This window comes from Tachysurus vachellii, chromosome 2, assembly GCF_030014155.1.
Source record: "Tachysurus vachellii isolate PV-2020 chromosome 2, HZAU_Pvac_v1, whole genome shotgun sequence".
Lineage (NCBI taxonomy): Eukaryota > Metazoa > Chordata > Actinopteri > Siluriformes > Bagridae > Tachysurus > Tachysurus vachellii.
The window spans coordinates 20,028,493-20,053,492 of record NC_083461.1 but is presented as its reverse complement, the minus strand read 5'-3'; the positions used below and the strand labels follow the sequence as shown (position 1 = coordinate 20,053,492).

The following is a 25,000-nucleotide window of genomic DNA, read 5'->3' as shown; positions in this document are numbered from 1 at the left end:
CTTTATGGATATGACTTTGTTTATTTTAGGGAAAACTGGACAGGTGAGTACTTCACATGACATATATTGTGGCACCCTCTGTAGTATGACATATGTAGCATGACATGACATATATTGTGGCACCCTCTGTAACTTGTGGGTCACTTTGTGTATGTGAAAATCTCCCTAAAGGCCTTAAACGCTTGAACCCGGGAAATGCTGCTTGCAGCTTTAATTATTATTATTATTATTATTATTATTATTATTTATTTATTTATTTATTTATTTATTTGTTTGTTTGTTTGTTTGTTTGTTTTTTGGACAAATGTTAAAAATGCACTTTAATACTACGTAATAAACCCTGTTTATAAACCTTCAAAAATAGACATGGTTTTTATTTGGGAAATTAAAAAGTAATGGTGGCTTATTAATATTGAAACGTCATACACGGCGACTTGATCTCATTTACAAAATTTAATATATTTCTTTTCACATTTATTTAGTTATTTATTTGTTTGTTTATTCATTTTTTGTTTGTTGGCTCAGCTTTTATTTTGCCCATAACATTCTAGAGTGACATTTCCATAGTAACGCAACGGGACCCACTGGAGGATTGTGGGTAGAGTAGTCATTAATCAAATTGTATAATTCTTCTTCTTTCTTTTTTATTATTATTTTAATCAAAGAGAATTGTATAAATATTACTTAAACGTCACGCTAACGACAGTTTGCATTATGGTTAAAGAAATGATTAAATATAGGGCTAATTCATGACCTGTCACTTTCACTTCCGGAAGTAGCCAGTTTCAGCTCTATGGCAACGTCATCCGTGTTACGTATGCGCGTGCGCTTTTTTCCGCCTGTCTACGGCGTTTAATGTTTGTGTGCGTGTGTTTGAGTCTGCTTTACCGAACCGAGTTAGCGCGTTTGTTACGGTTCCGACCCGCTGAGGCGCGCGACATGGCTGCGGCGGCACCAAACTCGAGCCCGAGCACGAACTCGAATCCAGGCCGTAGCTCAGGTTCGAGTTCATGCGCGAGCGCGGAGGAGGCGCACCGGCCCGCGGCGGCGGCAGCGGCGGCGGCTCTGGCAAGTGACGGTGAACCGGAGGATGCCGAGCAGTTCTCCTCAGCGCTGCACTGCTCGGAGCTCGTGCGGCGACAGAACGAGCAGCGGAAACTCGGGCTGTTCTGCGACGTCACGTTAGCGTTTAGTGGCGGAGGAGGAGGAGGAGGAGGAGGAGGAGGAGAAGGTGCGGGCGGTGAGTTCGAGCTCGGTGCGCACCGTTCCGTGCTCGCAGCTGCCACTGATTACTTCACACCACTGCTCGGGGGCCAGTTCGCGGAGTCCGTGTCGCGGCGCGTGGAGATGAAGGAGTGGAGCAGCGAGGCGGGGCCCGAGCGCGAGACCGTCGAGAGCGTCGTGCAGTTCATGTACACCGGAGAGATCCGCGTCAGCACGAGCAACGTGCACGAGGTGCTGGAGCTCGCGGACAGGTGAGACCTGAACCTGTATAACCTTGTTGTGTAGAATCTGCTGCTTACCTGCATTAAAGGTGCAGTGCGTTGTCAAAGCTGTACATATCACTGTCATCATCATCATCATCATCATCATCATCATCATCATCATCATGTCAACTGTGCTCATAGGTTCCAGTAAACTATCAGAAATCTCTCACCTGCTCTGTTTCCAATCTTCGTCTTCAAATAGTAACTGACAGACTGCCACTTTTGCTCTTGGAGCTCATCCGCCTCAAGCTTCAGTGTTTCATGTGTTAGGAGATGCTTTTCTGCTCAGCACAGTTGTATGGAGTGATTACTTGCGTTACTGTGTTCCTGGCAACTTTCAAACCACGTTGAACACGTTTCTTCTCATTTTTCAGTTAGTTGTGAATGTTGAATGCTCTTGACTTGTATCTATTTGATCTTAATACATAATTCTCCTGCTTCCTAATTGGCTGATTAGGTAACTGCATGAATCAGAAGTTCCTAACAAAGTGGTCAGTGAGCATATCTAAGTGTAGGTCTGTGAACATTGATTGAGTTAACACACCTTAAAGTTATTAAGATCAGACTCTGTAGACTTCTTCCATAAATGATAAACATACATGTTTGTAATCAGAGAAGGATTCACCATTTTACTAGTTTTACACCACAAGCCCCTTGAGTGTGCTGTTACTATAGTAACGATTACATATTACAATGAGTGTAGTAAATATAAAGCTGTGATAGTGCTGAGTTATAACCATTGTTGTGCTAGTTACTAAGAAAAAGTAACTAGTTACAGTTACTAGTTCATTCAAAAAGTAACTCAATTACTTTGTTGATTACTTACACCAAAAAGTATTGCATTACTTTTAAAAATGACTTTTTAGTTACTTTTTTAAAGAACGTTCTTTAATGTTCCCATTAATAGATAGGACCTTCGAACCAGAAAGAGACAGCTTACATTTGACTAAAAGGTTTTTGTCTTTATGCTCAACTTAAGTGAAATAATGAGCATATTTCCACTTTGAGAAACTCGTCTTGCTCCTGCCTTGACTCGCCATTACTGCCGCACATACTTGAATAAACGGAAACACGGCCACAGTGCGGCGTCTTCGTGTTTACAGTGGTTGGCATCCACCAATCCTACAATGTGTCGCTGCTGTAAACAGGTTAGGCTGTAGGCTATACTTCAGCCAAAATGAATTAATTTCAAAAAAATAACGGACAAACGCACCATATGGTAACGGAAACGGAGTTACAGTATTAGTTACTGTCAAAAGTAACTGCGTTACAGTAACGCATTACTGCCCAACACTGGTTTTAACTGCAGATTACAGCTCTTAATTAGCACAAGCAGAAGTCTTTTACCTTCCAATAAAATGACCAATTGCTGAGAATATCACCCATCCAGGCTGGAAGATAAAAGAATATAATATTAATGTATCAATTCCAAGACAGTATGTTTTGTTGTGATAGCAAGATCATCATCATTTGTTTTTCGTAATAATTGATAATTAGTCCACAGTGGATCTCAACATCACAGAGATGAAACTCACAACCCACATCATCAAAACTACTATATTTAGGGGTCCAAGAACCAACATTCAGACAAATATGCTTACTTAAGGGGTAGTTTAGATCCAAGGGGCCCTGTGCTGGTGGACGCTGATGATCCCGTTTTGTTGTTTTGATTCTGAAATTTTTTTCTTTTGGTCCATCAGGTTTCTGCTGGTGCAGCTGAAGGAGTTCTGTGGCGATTTCCTGAAGCGGAAGCTGAGCTTGGCAAACTGCGTAGCCGTGCACAGCCTGGCGCACATGTACACGCTGGATCAGCTGGCATTACGTGCTGCAGAAATGATACGCCGCAACTTCCATAGGGTGATCCAAGACGACGAGTTCTACACGCTCCCGTTCCACTTGGTGCGTGACTGGCTGAGCGACGCTGAGATTACCGTTGACTCAGAGGAGGTTTTATTTGATGCTGTTGTCAAGTGGGTGCGTCGGGGCAATGAGGACCGAGAGAGGCACTTCGAGGAGCTTTTCCGGCTCCTTAGGCTGCCTCAGATCAAGCCCACTTACCTGACAAGGGTGGTGAAGAATGAACCGCTCGTGGCACGGAACGAGGGATGTCTCAAACTCGTCTCGGATGCTGTGGAGAGTCACGCTATCCGTTTTGAGAACCATAAAAAGTTAGCGTCCGACTCGGAATTCTGGGCTGCTTTCCAGCCTCGATTCGGACAAAACATGGACGTCATCATGGTGGTCGGGGGCGTTTCGGAAGGAGGTGACTATCTGAGTGAGTGTGTCGGGTATTTCGTGTACGAAGATCGTTGGGTGAACCTTCCGCACATCCATAATCACCTTGATGGCCACGCGATCGCAGTTACGGATTCGTATGTCTATGTCGCAGGATCGATGGAGCCTGGATTCGCCAAAACGGTGGAAAGATACAACCCGAATCGCAACACTTGGGAACAAGTGAGCAATCTCACGACTCGTAAGCACTCATTTGGATTGACATGTGTCAAAAATATCCTCTACAGCATCGGAGGGCACGGGAATTTCAGCCCAGGATTCAAGGATGTAAGTGTTTATGAACCAGAGCAGGACAAATGGCACAACCTGGAATCTGCACCAAAAATCTTGCGAGACGTTAAAGCGATTAGTGTCGAAGATCGATACGTTTATGTAACGGCAAGGACACCTGTGGATACAGACAATGATGATGGGCTGAAAACAGTGACAACACGCTATGACACTGAGAGCCGCCAGTGGCAGGAGGTTGATTCTTTGCCCCTGATTGACAATTACTGCCTCTTCCAGATGGCTGTGGCATCCACTAATTTTTACCACACCGCATCCTGCTGCCCGAGAAGTTACACTAATGTTCGAGACGAAGTTGCACGGCAGAAAATTAGTGCTCGAATCTCAGACGAAATCCTTGAAAGCCTGCCTCCGGAGGTCACCAGTGTTGAAGGAGCCGCCGTGTGCTTCCTCGGAGATGATGTGTTTGTCATTGGCGGCTGGAAAAACAGTGACGATGTGGACAAGCAGTACCGAAAAGAGGCTTACCGGTACTGCGCTGAGAGGAAACGATGGATGCTGCTTCCTCCGATGCCGCAGCCTCGTTGCCGGGCGACTGCATGCCATGTTCGGATCCCCTACCGCTTCCTGTATGGGTGCCAGAGGTATCCGATGCCTCAGAATTTAGCGAGACAGCGAGACCGGATGCAGCAGATGCAGCAGCTTCATCGGCGCACGCTTACCCTGCGCAGGCAGCTGCAGTCCCAGATTGAATGCTGAAGGAACAAACAATTATGGTGGTGTTTTGTGTCCAAGCTGAAGGTAGAAAGTCCTCCGGGCCGCTCGGTGGTGATGAGGAGCTGCTATGAGTTTGTGAATACTTTTAACATCTTTTTGGCCCAGCTTTCATCTTTTCACTGAGGAAACAGAGGTCGGCAACCTCGATTGTGATTGTGTTGAAAGTGATGGTGCCGGATGCTGGAAAATGTCCTCCAGGCCACACGGAGGCACAGATGAAAGAGGAGACGTGATAAGTCCTGCCATTTTCAGTGTATTAACAGTTCTGTGTATATTTATTTGGTAACGTTTTGGATTCTGGGAATGAAATGGAAGCCACAGTGAGAGCATCATGAGCGCTGCAGCCTGGACTGTTGCAGTCAGTGAAAATCGCTTGTTTTTAATCAGGGCCACTGGGGGCGACGACAAACGCTGAGCTATTAATAACATTCCACCATTACAGGTTTCATGTTGGTACACAATATTTGTCAAGCTTTTCATGGAGGCCATCGCTTTAAGAAGCTGAAAATTCTCCGAATTTGCTCAAGAACCCTTTAGATTGTTAGGTAACCTCGTAAACATCAATAACAACCTCTAAACATAGTTAAATGTCAAGAGATGGTGAGTTTCAATCCTGATGTTGTCACTGTCATCCACCTTTGTTGATATACAGCATTACTTCTTGCCTGTACCGTGTTTGATTGGCTGTTTGAAATAGCATCACCTCTGTGAATTTTTATGCTAAAAAAAAAGAAAATGTCCATGAAATGCTCTTATCTAACAGTCAGGTTGTAGCTTTTTAAGTTTCAGCTAAGAATGTGAGTTTGTGTATATTTTATAATGTATAGTGAGACGTTTCATTGTTTACTCTCTATATTATTTTCTTGTATAGTTTTTGTCTGATGCTCCACCAGGCCAATAGAGGGCAATAAAGAGCGAACAACATTTAGTCATTACCCAATACATGGTGAGCTACGTGTTCAGACCCAACAAACTTTTCACATTTTGTGTAGAAACACCTTGTTTGAACAAGTGATTTGTGAAGCATTCGTATCAAGCCATCCAGCGTAATGCTACACGCTATTCCTCTAATAGTCAGCAGGTCTGAATATTTCATATTTATTTCTTTTTTTTCCTGTGTGTACAGGAAGGTCCGATTGCCCCGAGCTCATGTGTACCGCCCATATAGCTGTACATGGTGTTTACTTCAGTGAAGCGTCACTTTACCAGCTTCAGCTTTTTGCCTTAATTTAGCATCAGATGAAGAACCAGCATCACGGTCTGTGATGATCTACTGCGCACTTGATTTGACTGCGAGTGTCCTGTATTTATATCACCTTAGGAGGGACAACTAAAATGTTAGAATTTATAAACTTTTTTTTTTAACTTAATCATATGTCTTGCACTTTGCCACATTCCTGATTTGCATATTTTTGCTACTCATTAGGTTCTGCACTTGAAACCTGTAGAGAATTTTACTTGTCTTCTTATCGTCTTAATCATTATTGCTGCTATGGCTGTGTTTCTATGTGACCTTATCAAACCTTTTTTACTACCTTTTGTTTACATCTCATTTGTGTCAATGGCAGTTTCGTTACTTTCTATTTATTTTCCTTCCTTTTGATGGAGCGATGTCACACTTCAGACGTCGCGTGAGCTGGTTTTGTTCCTGTGCTAGTTTGCAAGTCACCATTTTAAAAAACTACGGTTAGATTTGTGGTATTTAAGTAACAGATTTAGGTGACGTTACTGTACGCATTGCTTTCTTTACTGTCTGCTATTTAACATGTAGGATAACGTTTGAGCTGATGCTGGTCTGTGAGGAGGAAGTCGGGACGCTCCGGTTTGGCGTGGCGGATGTGTTAATTACAGTACAGAACACAATTATGACACACAATGTTAAACAATTATGATGTCTTACAGCATTACATGAGTCAGCTTTTAGTTTTTACCTCACACTGTGTGTTAGCGGCAGTTTGTGTTACATTGTTACCTTGAACCCATCACTTCTACACAAGGAGAAGAAATCCCCTTTGTCTCATTATTCAGAGATTCATGTTATTACAAGAACAATCTCACTACTGCAAAAAAAATTTCACGAGAAAACATGTTTTTATCAGAAAGCATGTTATTATGAGAGAGAGAAATCTGTTGAGAAAACGTTATAGTTTTTATATTGAGATGTGGGAGAATTTCTCATGAGAATCATATGTTTTCCTGCAGTAATGCATTGATTTTCTCGTGAAAATACATTTTGATTTTTTTTTTTTTTTAAGCGTAGCGAGCTGCTTCTCTTGTAATTAAGCTTTATTGCTGATAATAATGAGATGCTAACGTTCTCGCTTTTTTCCCCCCTGTGTAGCAAAACCACTTTTGTATGCAATTCTTGTTCTTGGTTTTCATTTTTTCAACTGCACATGAATGTGTGAGAAACAGCTTTATTCTGTTGTACAGAAGTTTTCATACTCATCAAATGATTAATCTGAGTGACTGTAAATACGACATTCCTTCTGTGTGTCTGAGCGAGTGTGTGCGTGTGGGTGTTGAAGAGTGAGTGTTGCTGAGTGAGTGACAAAGTGAGTGTGTGAGCGGTGCGGAGTGTGTAGTGCACTCACATTATTGTCACTTAAATATCTCATATAATTCATAAGCATCAAAGTGAAGTATCTTTAATCCAGTCATTTGATTTTTCTTTTTTTAACATTTGATTTCAAACAGCTGTGACTTTATGGAGGTTTTTATAAAAAAAAAAAAAAAAAAAAAAAAAAGTGACTTGAGATACTTCTCAGGCTCTTCTTAGTTTTTTTTCTTCTGTCCTTAAATCTCAGGCTCAAGATTTACTGTTTGTTCTTCAGATTTCAGCACAAAATGAGTTCAGCGTCTGTATTTTTTCAACAATATGACGACTCAACATGTTAAACATCTCTGTTCCAATGAAAACATTGCCATTATGATTAAATGAAATCGATCACATGTTAAACGAGTCAGTGTTACACAGAGAGCAACACTAGCGCTCGATCATGTGATCATCAAACGGATGGTGAGAGTAGATTTAAAAATTATTTGTTAAAAAAATCTACCTCTGTGAGCAAAAATGTACAGATTGCTGCACCAATAAAATGTTTATACTGAGATCAAAAGAACAGAATAGAAACTCGTGACTTCTGAAGATTTCAGGAGTGTTGCCATTATATGTTACTAATAAGCAGCTGCATTTCAGTCCTTCTTCAAACCGTCATGTGTTAAGTTACAGTTGAAAAACTCATACGTCAAATTTCGTTCGAAATCCTTTTACACTCCAAATGAAAGAATCTAGCTTGTGGGGACAATATTCAGCTTACAGTTCTGGCGCTAAACCACCTTGAAGCGTTTTTGAGACTTTTGAGATGTGTCTTCTGCTACAGTGAACAAGTCCAAAGAAGTTCCTGCCTGTGTGTGACTGTGTGACTGTGTGAGTGTGTGTGTGTGTGTGTGTGTGTGTGTGAGTGAGTGAGTGAGTGAGTGAGTGAGTGTCTGTCTGTGACTGAGTGAGTGAGTGAGTGAGTGTCTGTGACGTGAGTGAGTGTCTGTCTGTGACTGAGTGAGTGAGTGTCTGTCTGTGACTGAGTGAGTGAGTGTCTGTCTGTGACTGAGTGAGTGAGTGAGTGTCTGTCTGTGACTGAGTGAGTGAGTGAGTGAGTGAGTGTCTGTCTGTGACTGAGTGAGTGAGTGTCTGTCTGTGACTGAGTGAGTGAGTGTCTGTCTGTGACTGAGTGAGTGAGTGTCTGTCTGTGACTTAGTGTGTGTGTTAGTGTCTGTCTGTGACTTAGTGTGTGTGTTAGTCTGTCTGTGACTGAGTGTGTGTTTGTGTCTGAAGCCAGCCTAAATGTGCCAGATATGTTTTAAAAAAAGGGAAATTGATCATGTTGATGCTTTTGTGAAATAAATTAAAGTCTGTAAAGATCATAATCTATAATATATTGAAGTCTATAAGTCTCAGTATATTGCATTATATATTTTGCTTTGCATGTGTTAGCAGGATTGCACAGCAAGATGTGGATTGCAATAAAAAGATAAAAAATACAAAAACATTGAATTTTCTTGTGTGGGGGTGTGTGTGTGTGTGTGTGTGGGTGTGTGAGAGAGAGAGAGAGAGGGAGAGAGAGAGAGAGCCACCTCATTTGAAATAAAGAGCTGGAGAGAGAGGTTCTGCCAATGAGATCATAGTTGCTTCAATAGTTAAACCTCTTCAACCTGAGAGCCCAAAATTTGCTCTTACTTTTGCTGTTTAAGGATTATAAAATTATATTCCAAGAGAAAAATTCAGTTGAATTATAAAATTTAATCAGTCTGCTGCTAAAAGAAACTTCTGCTTATTGTCTCTGTTACTTCCTGTCTATGAGAGACTTACAAAACCAAGGCGTCCACTGGCCATCATTCCTGACACACTAACTATACTATTTGATTATGCTTCAAATTATGCAAGTTTTCCATTTGATTCTATATTCTAAAAATAATAAATACACAGAGCTGATATCGCACAATCTCTGTTGGAACAAAACAAAGTTTAAAGCCCGTTTAAATGACTATCTATGTCTTGTAAAGCAGTTGCAAAGGAGATTTAAAGGCTTAGTTATCTTCTCAACAAAAAAAAGGAAAAACACAGCAGTACATAAAAACATAGCTTCTTTATCCGAGTTTTGCTCATTTTTATTTTAATGAAATATTTGATTTAGATGGTAGTTATTATTAACATCCAGGTAGTTTGTGATCTGAATGGTGGGAGATACAAAGCTCACGCTATTTTACGTAATCAAAGTGGGACTTTCAAATGTCATCAATGGAAGGAAAGAATGATACAGCAGTGCGTTTAGGACATGGAAACCTCTGACCAAAATCAAAAGGCCACACACAGCCAAAACGAATTCCCGCATGGAGATGGACACATTAGTTGAAATGTCCATCAGTGGCACTTCATGGCTAGCTACAGTAGCTAGCCACTTTTTTAAATGCATTCTCAGGGAAAGAGGAGCCTAGCTGTCAACAGGGGATTTGTTGTGTCATTTCCGACACTTTTTGCATAATATACTGTACAGGTGCAGGGCGGGATGAGAGTTCCATTGGGTACCAGGAGTGTCCATGGCCCACACAGCACAGTTGACACAAAACCCCAGAGATGTGTAAGAGTTAGAGATATGTAAGCTCAGAGTAGCGTGGCAAAAGGAGAAGATTGATGAGCTGACCAAAGAAAGAGACATCTAAAAGACCAACATGTATTGAAATTATAGTACAGTGTCCTTATTATATGTGTTTTAATATAAATATGAAACTACAAACATGGAGAATAAAACATCAGATTTATTAGTTAATTATTGAGTAACCACTTTATCTTGTTCAGAGTAGCAGTGTAACTCAAGCATTAATATAAAATACACAAGCAGTTCAAATATTACACACAATCATAATTAAAAAAATGTTGAGACACAAAGAGACTGATGAAGAAATCAAATCTACAATCAAGCTTAAAAGAGAACCAGAGTTATTGCTAGTGTAGGATGTTGTCATGTGAAGATAAAGATGTAAAAAGAGATGTTTGTTGTGGCAGACTATTTACTTTGTGTATCAGTGATCCTGGAGGTTCTAAGTGCATCAGTGTAGATCTGCATCCAATATGTTGTGAAGATCAATGAGAAAAGTTAATACCATTCCTGTTTCATTACTGTGTGGTGGTTTTATTTAAAGATGAGCAGAACAGTCGATCAGGAAGCTACGAGGATAAAACATTTAAGGAGGAACAAGTACTACAAAAGCATGACCCTGTGTTTTAACTTTTAATCTGTTTTATACGGTGGCCGAGAAGTGCAAAACAAATTAACAAATCCGAAAACACATTAACAAATCCGAAAACAAATTTTCAAATCTGAAAACACATTAACAAATCCAAAAACACATTAACAAATCCGAAAACACATTAACAAATCCGAAAACACATTAACAAATCCGAAAACAAATGAACACATCCGAAAAAACATTAACAAATCCGAAAACACAACGACAAGTCAGACAACCCGGAAACGGTAGTGTATCGTTTTTGAATGGAAACTTACCGATCATTGGACTAGACACCTGTCACTCAAGATATACAGGTATGGAATCTTATGTGTAATGTGTAAAGTTCTCAGTTTAAATATAAGAAAATAACAGAATTAATCCACAGTAATCCATTCCATCCATCCATTCCAACTTTTCCCTGCGGCAGACTATTGAACTTCATGTATACCTTGAGTGACAGGTGTCTTGTCCAATGATCGGTACTATACCAACCTCTTCCGGGTTGTCTGAATTGTCGTTGTGTTTTCGGATTTGTTAATGTGTTTTCGGATTTGTTAATGTGTTTCGTGCAACCGATTCAGACAACCCGGAAGATATACAGGTGATATACAGGTCATTCAAGATATACAGGTGAATGAAAGGTGTCTCGTCCGATGATCGGTAAGTTCCCATTCACAAACTATACCAACCTCTTCCGGGTTGTCTGACTTGTCGTTGTGTTTTCGGATTTGTTAATGTGTTTTCAGATTTGTTAATTTGTTTTCGGATTTTTTAATGTGTTTTTGGATTTGTTAATGTGTTTTCGGATTTGTTAATGTGTTTTCGGATTTGTTAATTTGTTTTTGGATTTGTTAATTTGTTTTTGGATTTGTTAATTTGTTTTGCACTTCTCTGCAACGTAGTTTTATTTTAAAATTCTTTGTACACTGAAAATTCCGGTAATAACAGTTTTATGATTACACCGGTGTAAAAATAGTTGTGTGTTTTTTGTAGAAGGTGAAGTCTATGTGACTACATTCCTCCACATGCTGACCCTGATTACACTGTTTACATGTCTAATATTTTCAAAGGGGGTTCTTTACTTTTCAAACCTTTTTCAAATCCCTTTTATTTTGATAGCATATTTTTAAAAACTAATAAATTTAAGTTCAGCAGGAGAGAGAAATGAGTTTTTTAATCATTGTATTTTTAACAGATGATTTAGTGTACACAACATTGTTGGTGTCTGTTAATGTCAGTGATTATGTCAACAACTTATTCAGTAACTACAGACCAGTATCACTTCTCTCGTTTGTTTCAAAAATTGTTGAACGCGTGTCTATAATCAACTGTCTGTCTATCTCTCACAGAACAACCTCCAAGATCCCAACCAGTCTGGCTTTAAAGCAGCTCATTCCACAGAGACAGCCCTTTTGGATGTCTCTGAGAAACTACATGCTGCTAGATCAGCCAAACTGTCATCCATCCTTATCCTTCTTGACCTTTCAGCAGCGTTTGATATGTTCAACCACAAGACTCTCTTGTCCACCTCAGGAGTCTTGGGATTTGCGGATCAGCTTGGGAATGGTTCGCTTCCTACCTGGAAGGACGCTCATATCAGGTAACATGGAGGGGTGCGACATCTGCTAAATGCAGACTCTCCACTGGTGTCCCACTGGGCTCAGTACTTGGTCCTCTTCTTTTCTCTCTGTATACTCACTCTCTTGGTGAAGTTATTTCCTCACATGGGTTCTCTTACCAGTGCTATGCTGATGATACACAACTTATCTTCTCTTTCCCACCCTCAGATACTGTACCACAGCTTCTGATCGGATCTCAGCATGTCTGGCAGAAATTCCATCATGGATGACTGCTCATCAGTTAAAGCTCAATCCTAGCAAAACTGAACTGCTGTTCATTCCAGGTAATTCATCCCCAGGTCATGATCTTGCTGTATGTTTGCAAAACGATCTGATCTCCCCTTCAGCCACAGCTCGCAACCTTGGGGTAACGATGGACAATCAACTGTCCTTTTCCTCTCATGTTGCTAATGTGACTTGCTCATGTCGGTTTCTTCTCTACAACATTAGAAGGATTCGGCCATTTTTGTCCACACAGGCTGCTCAAGTACTCGTTCAGTCTCTTGTCATTTCTAGACTGGATTACTGCAACGCACTGCTGGCAGGTCTACCTATGAACGCAATTCGTCCTCTCCAAATGATACAAAATGCAACTGCCCGGCTTGTTTTCAACCTGCCAAAGTTCTCGCATACCACCCCGCTGCTGCGATCCCTCCACTGGCTTCCGGTAGCTGCACGCATCAGATTCAAAACACTGATGCTGGCCTACAAAGCCAAAAATGGACCAGCTCTCTCTTACTTCAAGGCCCTCACCACTCCTCGCACTGCACCCCACACCCTCCGGTCTACCAGCACTGCTCGACTGGTTCCACCATCTCTCAGGGTAAGAGGCAAGTGTACTACAAGACTCTTCTCTGTTCTGGCACCAAGGTGGTGGAATGAACTTCCCCTAGAGGTCCGGACAGCTGAGTCACTGGCTATTTTCAAGCGCCGATTGAAGACCTACTTATTCAGGAAACACTTCAACTAGCACTTCTTACCTTATCTTTTGCATTAAAAAAAAAAAACTTTGACACATTTTCATTGTAACTTTGAACAAATGTTTTAAACTCATGGTATCTTAAGTATGTAACCTAGTGAGCCAGCATTAATGTGTTCAGTGTTAGAGATTTAAGCACTTATGTACGTCGCTCTGGATAAGAGCGTCTGCCAAATGCTGTAAATGTAAATGTAAACAAGATCAAGTCATATGTTTATATTGTAGAAACAAGTTACATTTAGAAATTCATGTTGGATGAATCTGTAACTCTGACAAAACCTCTTGAGTAGCAACATCCCCAAATTCAGAAGCAGCTGAACTGATATTCCAACTTGAGTAGAGATAATGACATGAAACTCGTGCTTCTGTCTGCATTTTATCTCTGATTATTTTATCAGTGTAGTTTATATCACAAACAGATATTGAACCATTTGGACCATTAACACAGCACTTTTGTACACAGCACTTTTGGAGTGCTGGAATATTAAGACATACATACAGCATGTACTCTTAACTATTAGTAATAAATAACAATTAAAAATATTTTTTATTTCATAAGAAATTATAGTAACAATAAAAAAGACCACTACTACTAAATAGACTGTGTGTTTTTATTTATCAGGGCCTACATAACAGTTGTTTTCTCCAACTTCAATAAAATAAAAATTACCTCACGTGAAATCAACAAAAATACACAGATTTTAATATGTACCCATTTTTTCCCTAAACCTAAACCAACAATCAGGAAATAGTTTTAAAAATAAGCAGACTCTTCCTACATCCACAATCAATACAAGAGAAATTAGCAGGCAGGTTACAGGTTACTTAACATACATAATTATTTCATCATTAAGAAGTGAACATGGAAGAGATTTTTTTCTATGATTACAGTGTCAGGAACGGCTGGGACTATTCCCTACCTGGACACTAGGTAGTCATTCTGGCAGTTTTTGTGTCTTGTGCCATGTGCTTTTGTTTTTTTTTGTCTATCACGTGTTTGCCCACACTATCCTTAATCCTACCTCGGCACACCTGTTCCTTGTGTTTCAATGGTTGTTCTTATTTATACCAGTTGTCTTGTGTTTGTTTTTTTAGGTTAGTGACCTTGTGTTTCTATCCCTTTGTGTGTTTGTGTTCCCAAGAAGACACCCTGTTCCCTGACATATAGATTTGGTACCTTTTTATGTAAATTCAGTGATTTTGCTTTATTATTTACAGTCCAGAAACTCAGGAACACAGTGATATGAGTGTGAAATTATTTTATTGCCACACTGCACTACCATGTTTCAATCAACATGTATCTGAATTAAAATCAGGCCATAAAAGACCTTTATACTAAAGTAAAAACAATAACTAAAATTGAATTCTCTTGTCTTTGAATTGAAAAATAATAAAACAATAAAATCTAATCCACATTCTATTTATTTATACTTATTATATGCTCAGCTGTATACAGTATCTCCCTATGTTAATAAGAATAGACAGAGTGATACATTTTCTTATTACGTTGGGCTTATCATATACTGTATTTTTTACTACAGAATAATCTAACTTCTTATATTTTTAGCAAAATTTCCTGGTTTCTGCACTGTCACCTGACTAGCTGAAATCTCCACAGAAGCCATTATTGATTGTATTAGTTGATTAGTTTATGCAACTCTGAAGATAAAAAGATCTGTTTTCATGCTGTGATAGGAAGTCATCAGGAAAGACAAAATTCCGCAAAGTCTTTTTATTTATCTGGGATTAATTAAGTAACAATTGTTTGATCCTCAACAACCTCCATAAACAAACTCAGGTGAGAACACCAGAGATTTAAATATGTAGTCATTTTGTCACTAAAAATGAACCAGCATTCTGATACCAGGTGGGAATAAAGTGTATCCGATAATTCAGTACCAGTTTCAAACACCTTTAGTAACAATAATATGAAGTAAATATTTTGTGCAGGAGTTCATCAGTCTCTTACATCATTTTGGGAAACTATTGTCCAGTCTTCTTTACAACATGGCTTTAATTCACAGCACAGCATTCCAATGAGGTTGAGGTCTGGACTTTAAATCTGCTATTCCAACAGCTTCATATTTTCTTCTTTGCCATTCTGTTGATGTCCAGCATCATCATCCTGTTTTATGACCTGATTCCAGCTCAGATTAACCTTTGGACAGATAATCACAGGATTATTCTAGTAATAAAGTGGATTTCATCGACTGTCTCGAATAGGTTTATATGACTGAACGTAACAATCTGACCTCGGACTGAATTTGCTGTGACACTAAAACGTACAGAGCAACTGTATTGAAGGTTTTCCCCCACATGTAAACAGTCCTATTGTAGGATAAAGTCTAAGATTTAAACTATGGCAGGAATCTGTATAAAAATATTCAGTAAAGATTTTTAAATTTTGGAGCATCCTTTGGAGCTCATTGATTAGATTTATAAACTGTGCATTTAAATAAGGTTACATATTATGACATATTTTATGTGAGTGATGCTTTTGTATAAGGTTTTGTATAACATTGTACATTGCTTTTTGTAAAACATTTTGTGTATCTTTAAAACTAGACCCGTGTGTGTGACTGAAGTGACTGAAAAATTCATTACTTTGTTTTTTTTTTCTCACTACATTTCTGACTACAAATTTCGGTGTAATAATTAATTAATTATTAAATAAAAACTATGGTTTATTAGTGCCGAGAAACGACGTGATGTGGTTTGAGGCCACAGCTTATTGACGACATGACGTCACTATGACGCGGCGCCTCTTTTGAATTCGGCGCTGTTCCAGAAAGCTGCGATTTAAAAGACGCTTCTGTACAAACTCACTATCAACGCTCTTATCACGCCCTGCGGACAAGTACGGATTAGACGACTTGTTTACGAGTATGGAGAGAGAGAGATGAGTAAAGACAGGAAGCTGTGCGGTTTACTGAACGAGATGCGATTGGACGGGTCGCTGTGTGACGCGGTGCTCAGAGTGGACGAGGTGGACTTCAAGGTCCACAAGAACATCCTCTCGGCGTACAGCCCGTATTTCAGGTAAAAAACCAAACACAACTTTTCATCTTAAAATGGTACCTAATGAGCAAAAACTATACCGAAGATGAAATGGTATTTACATTAGTATTAAATGAACAGATCCATAGTCACAACTCCGCGAGTCTGATTCCTCACAGCCATCTGACTGAAATCTACCCTGTTACATGATATTGTAATAAAACAAGTGTCAGGATGTTAAGGAGCGCATGTGCAGTGTGTGTACTGTGTAAAACACATGCGGTGACAACAGGGCTGTAAATAAACTATGAAGTGTTTGTTTTTTTCGCTGATATTTAGCTCGAATTTAGTTTTCTTCGGCTACACTGTCTTCATCTTATCTTCTTCCATGAAGATTTATATAGTGATAGATTTATTTTGATTTAATATTCTGGATTTTCTGAATGATTCATTATAGTGTTTGAAGTACATTTAAAATGTATTTATTACTGGACTTGTCTACAGGTTACATAAACTACACGTTTGATTGGCTATCGTCGCTCTGATTGACAGGCTAGAGGAACGCCCTCCGTTTAAACTCTCTCTATCTCCTGTCTGCAGCTTCGACATCAGGACTCCAGTCTATTGTGTGGAGATATTTTTCTAATACGCGTTCTTCTCTTCCTGATCTGCATAGATCTATTCAGAAGATGTAGAAATCTGGATCAGAGAGTGTACAACATCACTGGTGTATCTCCAGAAATCATGGCTCTTATGATCCACTACATGTACACGCAAGACATTCAAGTCACCACCGATAAAGTGGAGACTCTCTTGGATGCAGCCAATCACCTGCTCATCCATGACCTTGCACTGAGCTGCTGTGAATTCCTAAAGGATCATCTAAACCCAGATAACTGCGTAAGGATTTGGCAGTACGCTGACGCTAATGCATACTACAAGCTGCAGGATCAGGCCTACATGTACACGTTGCATCACTTCGAGGACGTAGTTTTTTCACAGTCTGGAAAATTCCTAGAGCTGACCGTGGAGAAGCTCAGTGACATCCTGGAGAAGGATGAGCTGAACATCAAGGAGGAGAAAACAGCCTTCCAAGCTGTATTCCTGTGGATCAGGCATGAACCCAAGGTCCAAAAGCAGCAAATCGTGAACCTGCTGCCGAAGGTGAGTGTCAGTACACCCGACCAAACCATCCAGACCATTCCTACAATACGGACAATTCCTACAAAAACCTTGTTATTCCAAAACCTCTTGGTTTATAACAAGTATTTTTTGCTGATTTACTGTATGATGTAATCTGATGCTGTTATTGATGGAGGATCTTTATTGAAAAAACATATTATCTCACACTCTGCTGTAGAAATCAATTAGGATTTTATTGGGATCTCGTTCAGCTTTACATGTAATAATGATAAAAGTTCAGTGAAATCACACAGTGTGAAAAACAGGAAAATAATCCGTGTCCATTTCCACATCATCCTACAACCGTCCAAATTTTGTCCACTTTCTAACCAAAAGTTCTGACCTTTTATATTGTGTTGTCTGTGCTGTGAGGCCAGGTGCGGCTGGCTCTGGTGACAAGGGAATACTTCCTGGAAAATAACCCTAACCCTAACCCTAGGTTTGGTGTATGTTATTGGTGGCTCTGACATCATGGAGTACTTTAACTCCACGTGCACATTCAATCCTTTGGATGGAAGGTGGAACGATGTGGCACCCATGCATTCGCCCCGTAGATATGTTAGCGTTACCGTGCTGGACGGATTCATCTATGCCATTGGAGGCTTTGATGGCACCATGAGTCTTAACACAGCTGAGTGTTATCAACCAAGCACCAACCAATGGAGCCTCATCCCATCGATGAACGAGCAGCGAAGTGACGCCAGCGCTGCCACTTTAAATGGCAAGGTAAGCCTTCAGTTCTCACACATAGAGAGTCAGCCATGATACAGTGCAGTGGTACAGAGGGTTGATTGCTTTTGGTTAGAATATAATGACAAACCCGAGCATTATTTAATGTTTCAGTCCCTGAAGAGACCTTGAAGCTGAACCTGGAGACACCCAGAGCCTTGATTAATTTTTGTCTTTTTTTGGTTCCTTTAGATCTACATCTGTGGAGGTTGCAATGGAAATGAGTGTCATTTCACGGTTGAGTGTTTTGACCCTTATTCTAATCAGTGGACTCTGATTGAGCCGATGCACATGCCCAGGAGTGGCCTAGGTGTCATTGCGCTGAACAACCAATTGTTTGCTGTAAGTACTGAAAATAACACACACACTGAAAATTTAAACCATATGACCTATGTACTGATATAAGGATAGAAATTTCATCATGAACAGTGGACACTGATCGAGCCAATGCACATGCGTAGGTGAGGTCTAGGCGTCATTGCGCTTATCAACCAATTGTTTGCTGTAAGAACTGAAAGTCACATACACACACACACACACACACACACACACAAATGAAACCATGTGACCTTTGTACTGATATTAGGACTGAAATTTCAAACGTTAAACAAAAATGAGGTGGTAAATGTGAAAATAATTCTATGAATTCTATGATGTTTTATAGATCGGAGGTTTTGATGGAGTCACTCCGATGCAGAGCATCGAGGCCTTTAACCCTCGTACCAACTCCTGGAGGATTCTTTCCCCCATGTTTAACCCACGCAGCAACTTTGGCATCGAGGTAACGAACCTGGTGTTAATACAAGATTAGACCCAACTCCAAAACCTGGAGTTAATGAACTATAATCCATATACTGTCTGACTTCACCATGTGATCGTCTTCTTCTTCTTCCAGGGGATGGATGGTCGCTTGTATGTGATTGGTGGCTGTAATGATGAAGGCACAACCTCCAGGTGCAAGTACTACGATGTGTATAAAGATGAGTGGTAAGAGCCGCTTACTGTCACTTCCAGAGATCTGGGGTTATGTAGTTAAGTTCATCCTAGAAACTTTGTGTGTGTATTTATTGTATTAAACTCAACCCCAGGATAAATGTGATGTTATGAAGAAGAACATGAACACTTGCCGCAGTGTGGTTTCTGGGCTTCCCAACGTCACAGACTACACCACAAAACGTGATCTTTTTCTCTAGATGCACAGCTTTTATTATCAACTATTTAAGCACAACTCAAACTCAAGCTCTTTCTTAATCTGTCTGCATATTTTCTTCTCATTTAGAATCGTTTTATTATTTAATTGCCAGGTATTGTGAATGGATTTATTAATTAATTGCCTATTTACTGACATATTATAGAGTACAGATTAGGATATAACCTCTATCTGTCATTTTAAACATTTATTTTATTGTTTTAATCATCTGCCCGATTCACCTGTGTTTATGACACAATAGTCTGTTATCAGAAATCTGTGTATAAATATTCAGGGATAACAATGTTTTTTTTTAATTATTTATTGCATCTTTGGGAGCTCAGAGTTTATAGTTATATACAGAACAAATCAATCAGATTATGTATGAAGTATTTCATGTAAGAGTGATGAGTGAAAGGTACGAAAAGTCAAAAAATCTATTTCTATAATTGTGTATAACATTCATTACGGGAAATGTTACTTTATACCTTTAAAACTACTCAGGTGTGTGTCAATGAATATTAAATGTTTTAAAATGAATATACATGAATATAACAGTGCATTGATAGAAGCAGGATCTGTTCTGATTGTATTTTTTTTTTTGGTTCTTTTGCATTTCCAAAAAATAAAAAAAAAATCATAATGTGCTGGGTGTTAAAACACAATGTTTAATATAAAATGTGTCTTATATGTATATAGAGTTGTTTTTTTTACTTTCTATTTGAATCAAAGTGTACAGAATACAAAACTTGTCTCACTTTATTATTGTTACTAAATCTCATGTACTGGATCTATAATATATTCAGCTGTACACACTCACACAAACATTATGTTGAGTGACACAAACTACGTTGTAAAGACTCCTGATCGGAGAAGGAAGTCTCTCATTTGCCATGTGAATCTGCTTAAGCCTTATGTTTTCGCGATCTATCCCAGATGTTTGTTCTTCAATTCCAGAAGGGATTTCAATAGCTGTTGTCTCTATCAGAGTGCCACCATCTGATTATTCTCCATTAATGGATGGGCTCTTCGTAGGTAGTGCTTGTTTTCCAGGTGCTCAGTTGAAAAATTCAGAATGGTTGTGTAATATGCAGGTCAAACTTGCTCACTTGTCACCACCGGCCCAAAGAGACTTAATTAGATTTATTTGACAATTTACATCATTTTTCTCTGACATTCCTTGACGTACTACCATTCTTAAACATGACATTGATGTTGGTGATAATGCCCCTGTTAAACAACATGCGTACAGTACAGGGTTAATCCCACGAAGCATGCCATGAAAACAGAAACCGATTATTTGATTGAAAATGGTATTGCTGTACCTAGCTGTAGTCCCTGGTGTTCACCTTGCATACTAGTTCCGAAACCTGATCGAAGCTTTCGATTTTGCACTGGTTATAGAAAGGTTAATGCTCTAACTAAAGCAGATGCTTTTCCCCTACCCAGGATGGAGGATTGTGTTGATCAGATAGGTAGTGCTAAGTTTGTAACGAAATTGGATCTTCTGAAGGGATATTGGCAGGTTCCACTCACCCCACATGCATCAGAAATTTCTGTTTTTAGTATACCAGATAGGTTCCTCCAAAATACGGTTATGGCTTTTGGTCTAAAAAATGCTCCTGCCACATTTCAGCATCTTATGTCTCAAGTCCTGGGTAATGTAGACAACTGTGAGGTCTACCTTGATGATGTGGTTGTTTTTTTGGACACATGGGGCAGCCATGTTGGCACCTTAAACAAGGTGTTTGCTAAACTTCAAGCTGCCTCCCTTATGCTCAACCTGGCAAAATGTGAGTTTGGTCAAGCTACGGTGACCTACCTGGGTAAACAGTTGGGGCAAGGTGTTGTTCGCCCTGTGGAAGCTAAGGTTGAGTCTGTTGCTTCTTTTCCTGCCCCCAAGACTAAACGGGAGCTTAGGTGATTTTTGGGAATGGCTGGGTATTATAGGAGTTTTTGTAGAAACTTCTCAGATGTTGTACTGCATCTTACAAATCTCCTCCGTGGTTCAGTCCCTTTTGTGTGGTCTTCTAGCTGTAAAGCCGTGTTTGAATAGGTAAAATTACTTTTATGTAGTGCTCCTGTTCTTGCAGCACCTGATTTCAAAAAACCCTTTAAACTTGAAGTAGACACAAGTGGTACTGGTGCTGGCGCTGTCCTAATTGAAGAGGACATTCATGGCATACAGTACAGTAGATCATCCTGTCGGTTTCTTCTCACGCAAGTTCAACCGTTACCAACTTAAATATAGCACTATTGAGAAGGAAGATCTTGCCCTTTTGCTTGCTCTTCAACACTTTAAAGTTTACATTTGTTCATGCCCTGATCCCGTTACGGTTTTTACAGACCACAATCCCCTAGTGTTTTTAAGTCGTATGTCAAACAACAACCAACGGCTTATGCACTGGTCTTTAGTTCTGCAAAGTTTTAACTTAGAAATTCGGCATAAGAAAGGTTCTGAAAATGCGGTGGCTGATTCGTTATCATGTGGCCATAATTGAACTTGAACCTGACCTTAGTATGCTTTCGAATTGTGCTTATTATTTTTGTGACTGTCACTGGTGGCTGGGTGTCATTCGGTGTCTGTTTCTCGTTTCAGCCCTTCCAATTACGTCTCGTTTCCACCTGTACTTCTTTGGACGATCATCACATGACATGCTATGCCCCACCTCTTCGTCGTGCTATTGGCTGGATGGGAATTTCAGGTGGACATTTAAACCACGTCAGCGAGAGTTCAAAAGAGAAAGAGAAAAAGCCGGTTTTGAATGGTTGTATGCTGTGGCTTGCGTGCCGTGTTACCTCATTGGTCAAAGCACTGTGTTGTAGAACTTCTGGGTTGACTTAATCATTTTGTGTTTTCTGCCTCGTTGTATGTGCATCCTGTTGTATGTGTTTCCATGTAGATTTTGTAAATATGGTTATATGTAGATATTGTAAATACACCCTGTTCGGTGGTTTGTAGGAAGTCGGTGCCAGTTTGGTTATTCTGTTTATTATTGTTTTTGGCTAGATAGGGAGCGAGGGAAGGACATGTGTTTTCTTTTCTTTTCTTTGGATCAGGTTAACTGAGTTGTATTTGTTGAGTTAGAGGGAGTTTTATTTATTATTTTGGCCTTTCCGACTTCTGAAGCTGTCACCACCTAAAAAAAAGAATAAATCGAAGAAGTGAAACTATCGTGCCACGTTTCGTTATTTTTTTTTTCCTTTTCATTTTCATACTGATTTTTAATTTTACCTGTATGTTACGGTCTGACCTAGACCAGGGGCCTGTTTCAGAAAGGAGGTTAAGTGAAAACTCTGAGTATGTTAACCCTGAAATGAGGGAAACTTTGGGTTTTCCGTTTCAGAAAGGGAGGTATGTTAAACCTGAGAAAGCAGGTTAAGGTAAGCCCGTTTCTGAAAGAAGTAATAGTAACTTACTCTGTAAACCTAACCTGCAACGTTTAAACCTAAGCAACCTTTAAACACCTCATTCATTGCCCACATTTCAGTTACACAAAGAGCAGCAAGGGAATGTTGGATGTGGTAGCTCAGTGGTTAAGGCGTTGAACTACTGATCAGAAGGTCATGGGTTCAAATCCCAGGTCCACCAAACTTTTGTAGACACAATTGCTCAGTTGTATAAATTGAAACAAAATATAAGTCACTCTGGGTAAGGGGGTCTGCTAAATGCCGTAAATGTAAAATGAATGAAATGGCGTGTCCTTATATGGATGATCCTGTTGATGAAGTATCTGTATTAATTCTTTTGAGCCCAGAGTTTATTTGAGCGGTACCGTTTTTCTTTACAGTCAATAAGATCCATAATCTCATCCATCCTTACATCAGCCATCGCGGCCGTGCTCTTACATCTGAGCAGATGCTTTGCGTTGCCTTACGTTTCTTTGCGAATTGTAGTTTTGCGTAGAACATCGGGGATGCAGAACATATTAGTAAGGCTACTGTTTGCAGAGCGGTCAGGAAAGTGTGCCTCGATCTTAAGCGCTTTCTGACAATTTTTGTGTTGTTTCCCGATAAAATAAAATACTGTTCTTCCGGTTTCACCTCTGATATTATAACAGTTGGGAATTTACTCTAAAATAGTTCTTAATTACTAACTACAAATTACATCTTCAACAAGTCTAATTAGATTAATGTAATAATTACTATCTCTAGAAAGTATTGGTCTACTTAGTAATTTGGTCTACTTACTTATTAATTACTTTCTAAATCCCAAACCAACATCAACCACTTGAACAATAAGGTGAAACAAGAAACTGCGCTTCTAATGCTTTCAAATAAACAATATACAATTGCATGAATTATCATTGAATTGAACAAAGTGTGTAACTAGAGGGAGAAGTTTACATTAAAAATATACCTTTTTTATAATAATAATAATAATAATAATAATTAAAGCTGTAAGCAGCATTTCCCGGGTTCAAGCGTTTAAGGCCTTTGGATTGACATGACAATATATGTCATGTCATGCTACATATGTCATGCTACAGAGGGTGCCACAACATATGTCATGTGAAGTACTCACCTGTCCAGTTTTCCCTAAAATAAACAAAGTCATATCCATTAGAGATGAGCCGGATACTTGGCTGAAACGACTATCCGGTACGGATAAAGCACTTCTGCCGAGTAAGAGTATTATACGAGTAATACGAGTCAATATCTGTGCTCGTATTGAATGAAAATCATCATTGGCTAGCTGATTGTGTCAGCGTTCTGTGATAGGCTAGTCACAGCGCCCCTCCCCTACAGTGATAGGCTAGTCACAGCGCCCCTCCCCTACAGTGATAGGCTAGTCACAGCGCCCCTCCCCTACAGTGATAGGCTAGTCACAGTGCCCCTCCCTTACAGTGATAGGCTAGTCACAGTGCCCCTCCCCTACAGTGATAGGCTAGTCACAGCTCCCCTCTCCTACAGTGATAGGCTAGTCACAGCGCCCCTCCCCTACAGTGATAGGCTAGTCACAGCACCCCTCCCCTACAGTGATAGGCTAGTCACAGCGCCCCTCCCCTACACACATACAGATGTATTGTGTTGCTGTGTCTCGCTCTGCTCACTCACAGTCACACACAGAACAGCAAGCCCCGCCTACCTCCGGGTTAGGCCCCACCCACTCCAAGTCAGAACCAGAATCAGAATCTTTGCCTTACAAGTCAGCACAAAATTGGGTTTTTGGACTGTTGGTGGTGCTAGAGGTCTTTTTTTTTAAAAATGGCTGTTTTTAGTGATTTTTCCGTTATAGTGCCACGAAGTGGCCAATCGCCACGGTTTTTGAACTGTGACCTCAGTTTGACCTCTTTCACATGTGTCCCAAGTTTGGTGTTGATAGCTCATTTACTTCTTGAGTTATTGACATTTTAGTAAAACTGGCTCCTCACAGTCCAAACGTTTTGGGGCCCCTTAAGGACCCTGAATCAAAATTTCGACTTTTTTTCGAAAATTTTTGTCATTGAGACTCCAGAGAATATTACTGCACTGTATTGGTCTTGATCAGGTGAAAAACCTAGGACTAGTTAGCAAAAGTAGGTTTCGGATAAAATGCGCTATAGCGAAAAAATTTAAAGGCGGAAATGAAATTGGAGATGTATGTTTTTTAAGTCATTAGCCAAGGATTCCAATGATATAAAGTACTTGAGATTTGGACATAGGGGTTTTAGGGGTTTAGGGGTTGAAGCGTCCCAAATTGTCCGATTCCGCTGAGACCTTGGCCCTGAGTAACTGTGACCAGTAC

At 39.9% G+C, this 25,000-nt stretch overlaps 2 protein-coding genes and 1 long non-coding RNA gene across 3 annotated transcripts in view; all 3 read left to right on the top strand.

The window, feature by feature from the left end:
• The first annotated feature begins 784 nt into the window (after positions 1 to 784).
• klhl11 (kelch-like family member 11) lies at positions 785 to 5,033 on the top strand. The gene is made up of 2 exons (XM_060862667.1): positions 785 to 1,475; positions 3,188 to 5,033. Exons 1-2 carry the CDS (start codon positions 856 to 858, stop codon positions 4,767 to 4,769), a joined length of 2,202 nt encoding a protein of 733 aa, XP_060718650.1. The 5' UTR covers positions 785 to 855; the 3' UTR covers positions 4,770 to 5,033.
• Positions 5,034 to 5,049: 16 nt separating this feature from the next.
• On the top strand, positions 5,050 to 8,834 carry LOC132840735 (uncharacterized). Its single transcript, XR_009647826.1, has 2 exons — positions 5,050 to 5,733; positions 5,914 to 8,834. It is a non-coding gene; the product is annotated as an uncharacterized LOC132840735 (long non-coding RNA).
• Positions 8,835 to 15,019: 6,185 nt separating this feature from the next.
• The window catches only part of LOC132857942 (kelch-like protein 10), a 36,906-nt gene continuing 26,925 nt past the window's right edge, over positions 15,020 to 25,000 (top strand). The window contains exons 1-7 of the mRNA XM_060888075.1: positions 15,020 to 15,042; positions 16,044 to 16,216; positions 16,849 to 17,346; positions 17,755 to 18,080; positions 18,276 to 18,425; positions 18,748 to 18,864; positions 18,979 to 19,070. Coding sequence (XP_060744058.1) covers positions 15,020 to 15,042; positions 16,044 to 16,216; positions 16,849 to 17,346; positions 17,755 to 18,080; positions 18,276 to 18,425; positions 18,748 to 18,864; positions 18,979 to 19,070 — 1,379 coding nt within the window. The remainder of the gene's footprint in view (positions 15,043 to 16,043; positions 16,217 to 16,848; positions 17,347 to 17,754; positions 18,081 to 18,275; positions 18,426 to 18,747; positions 18,865 to 18,978; positions 19,071 to 25,000) is intronic.

What these genes read in the sequence shown, in the direction of transcription:
- klhl11 (XM_060862667.1), top strand. Translation starts at nt 856, where the DNA reads ATGTTTGTGTGCGTGTGTTTGAGTCTGCTTTACCGAACCGAGTTAGCG. An exon ending in GTGCTGGAGCTCGCGGACAG is followed by an intron (nt 1,476 to 3,187) that starts GTGAGACCTGAA and finishes TTGGTCCATCAG; the next exon opens with GTTTCTGCTGGTGCAGCTGA.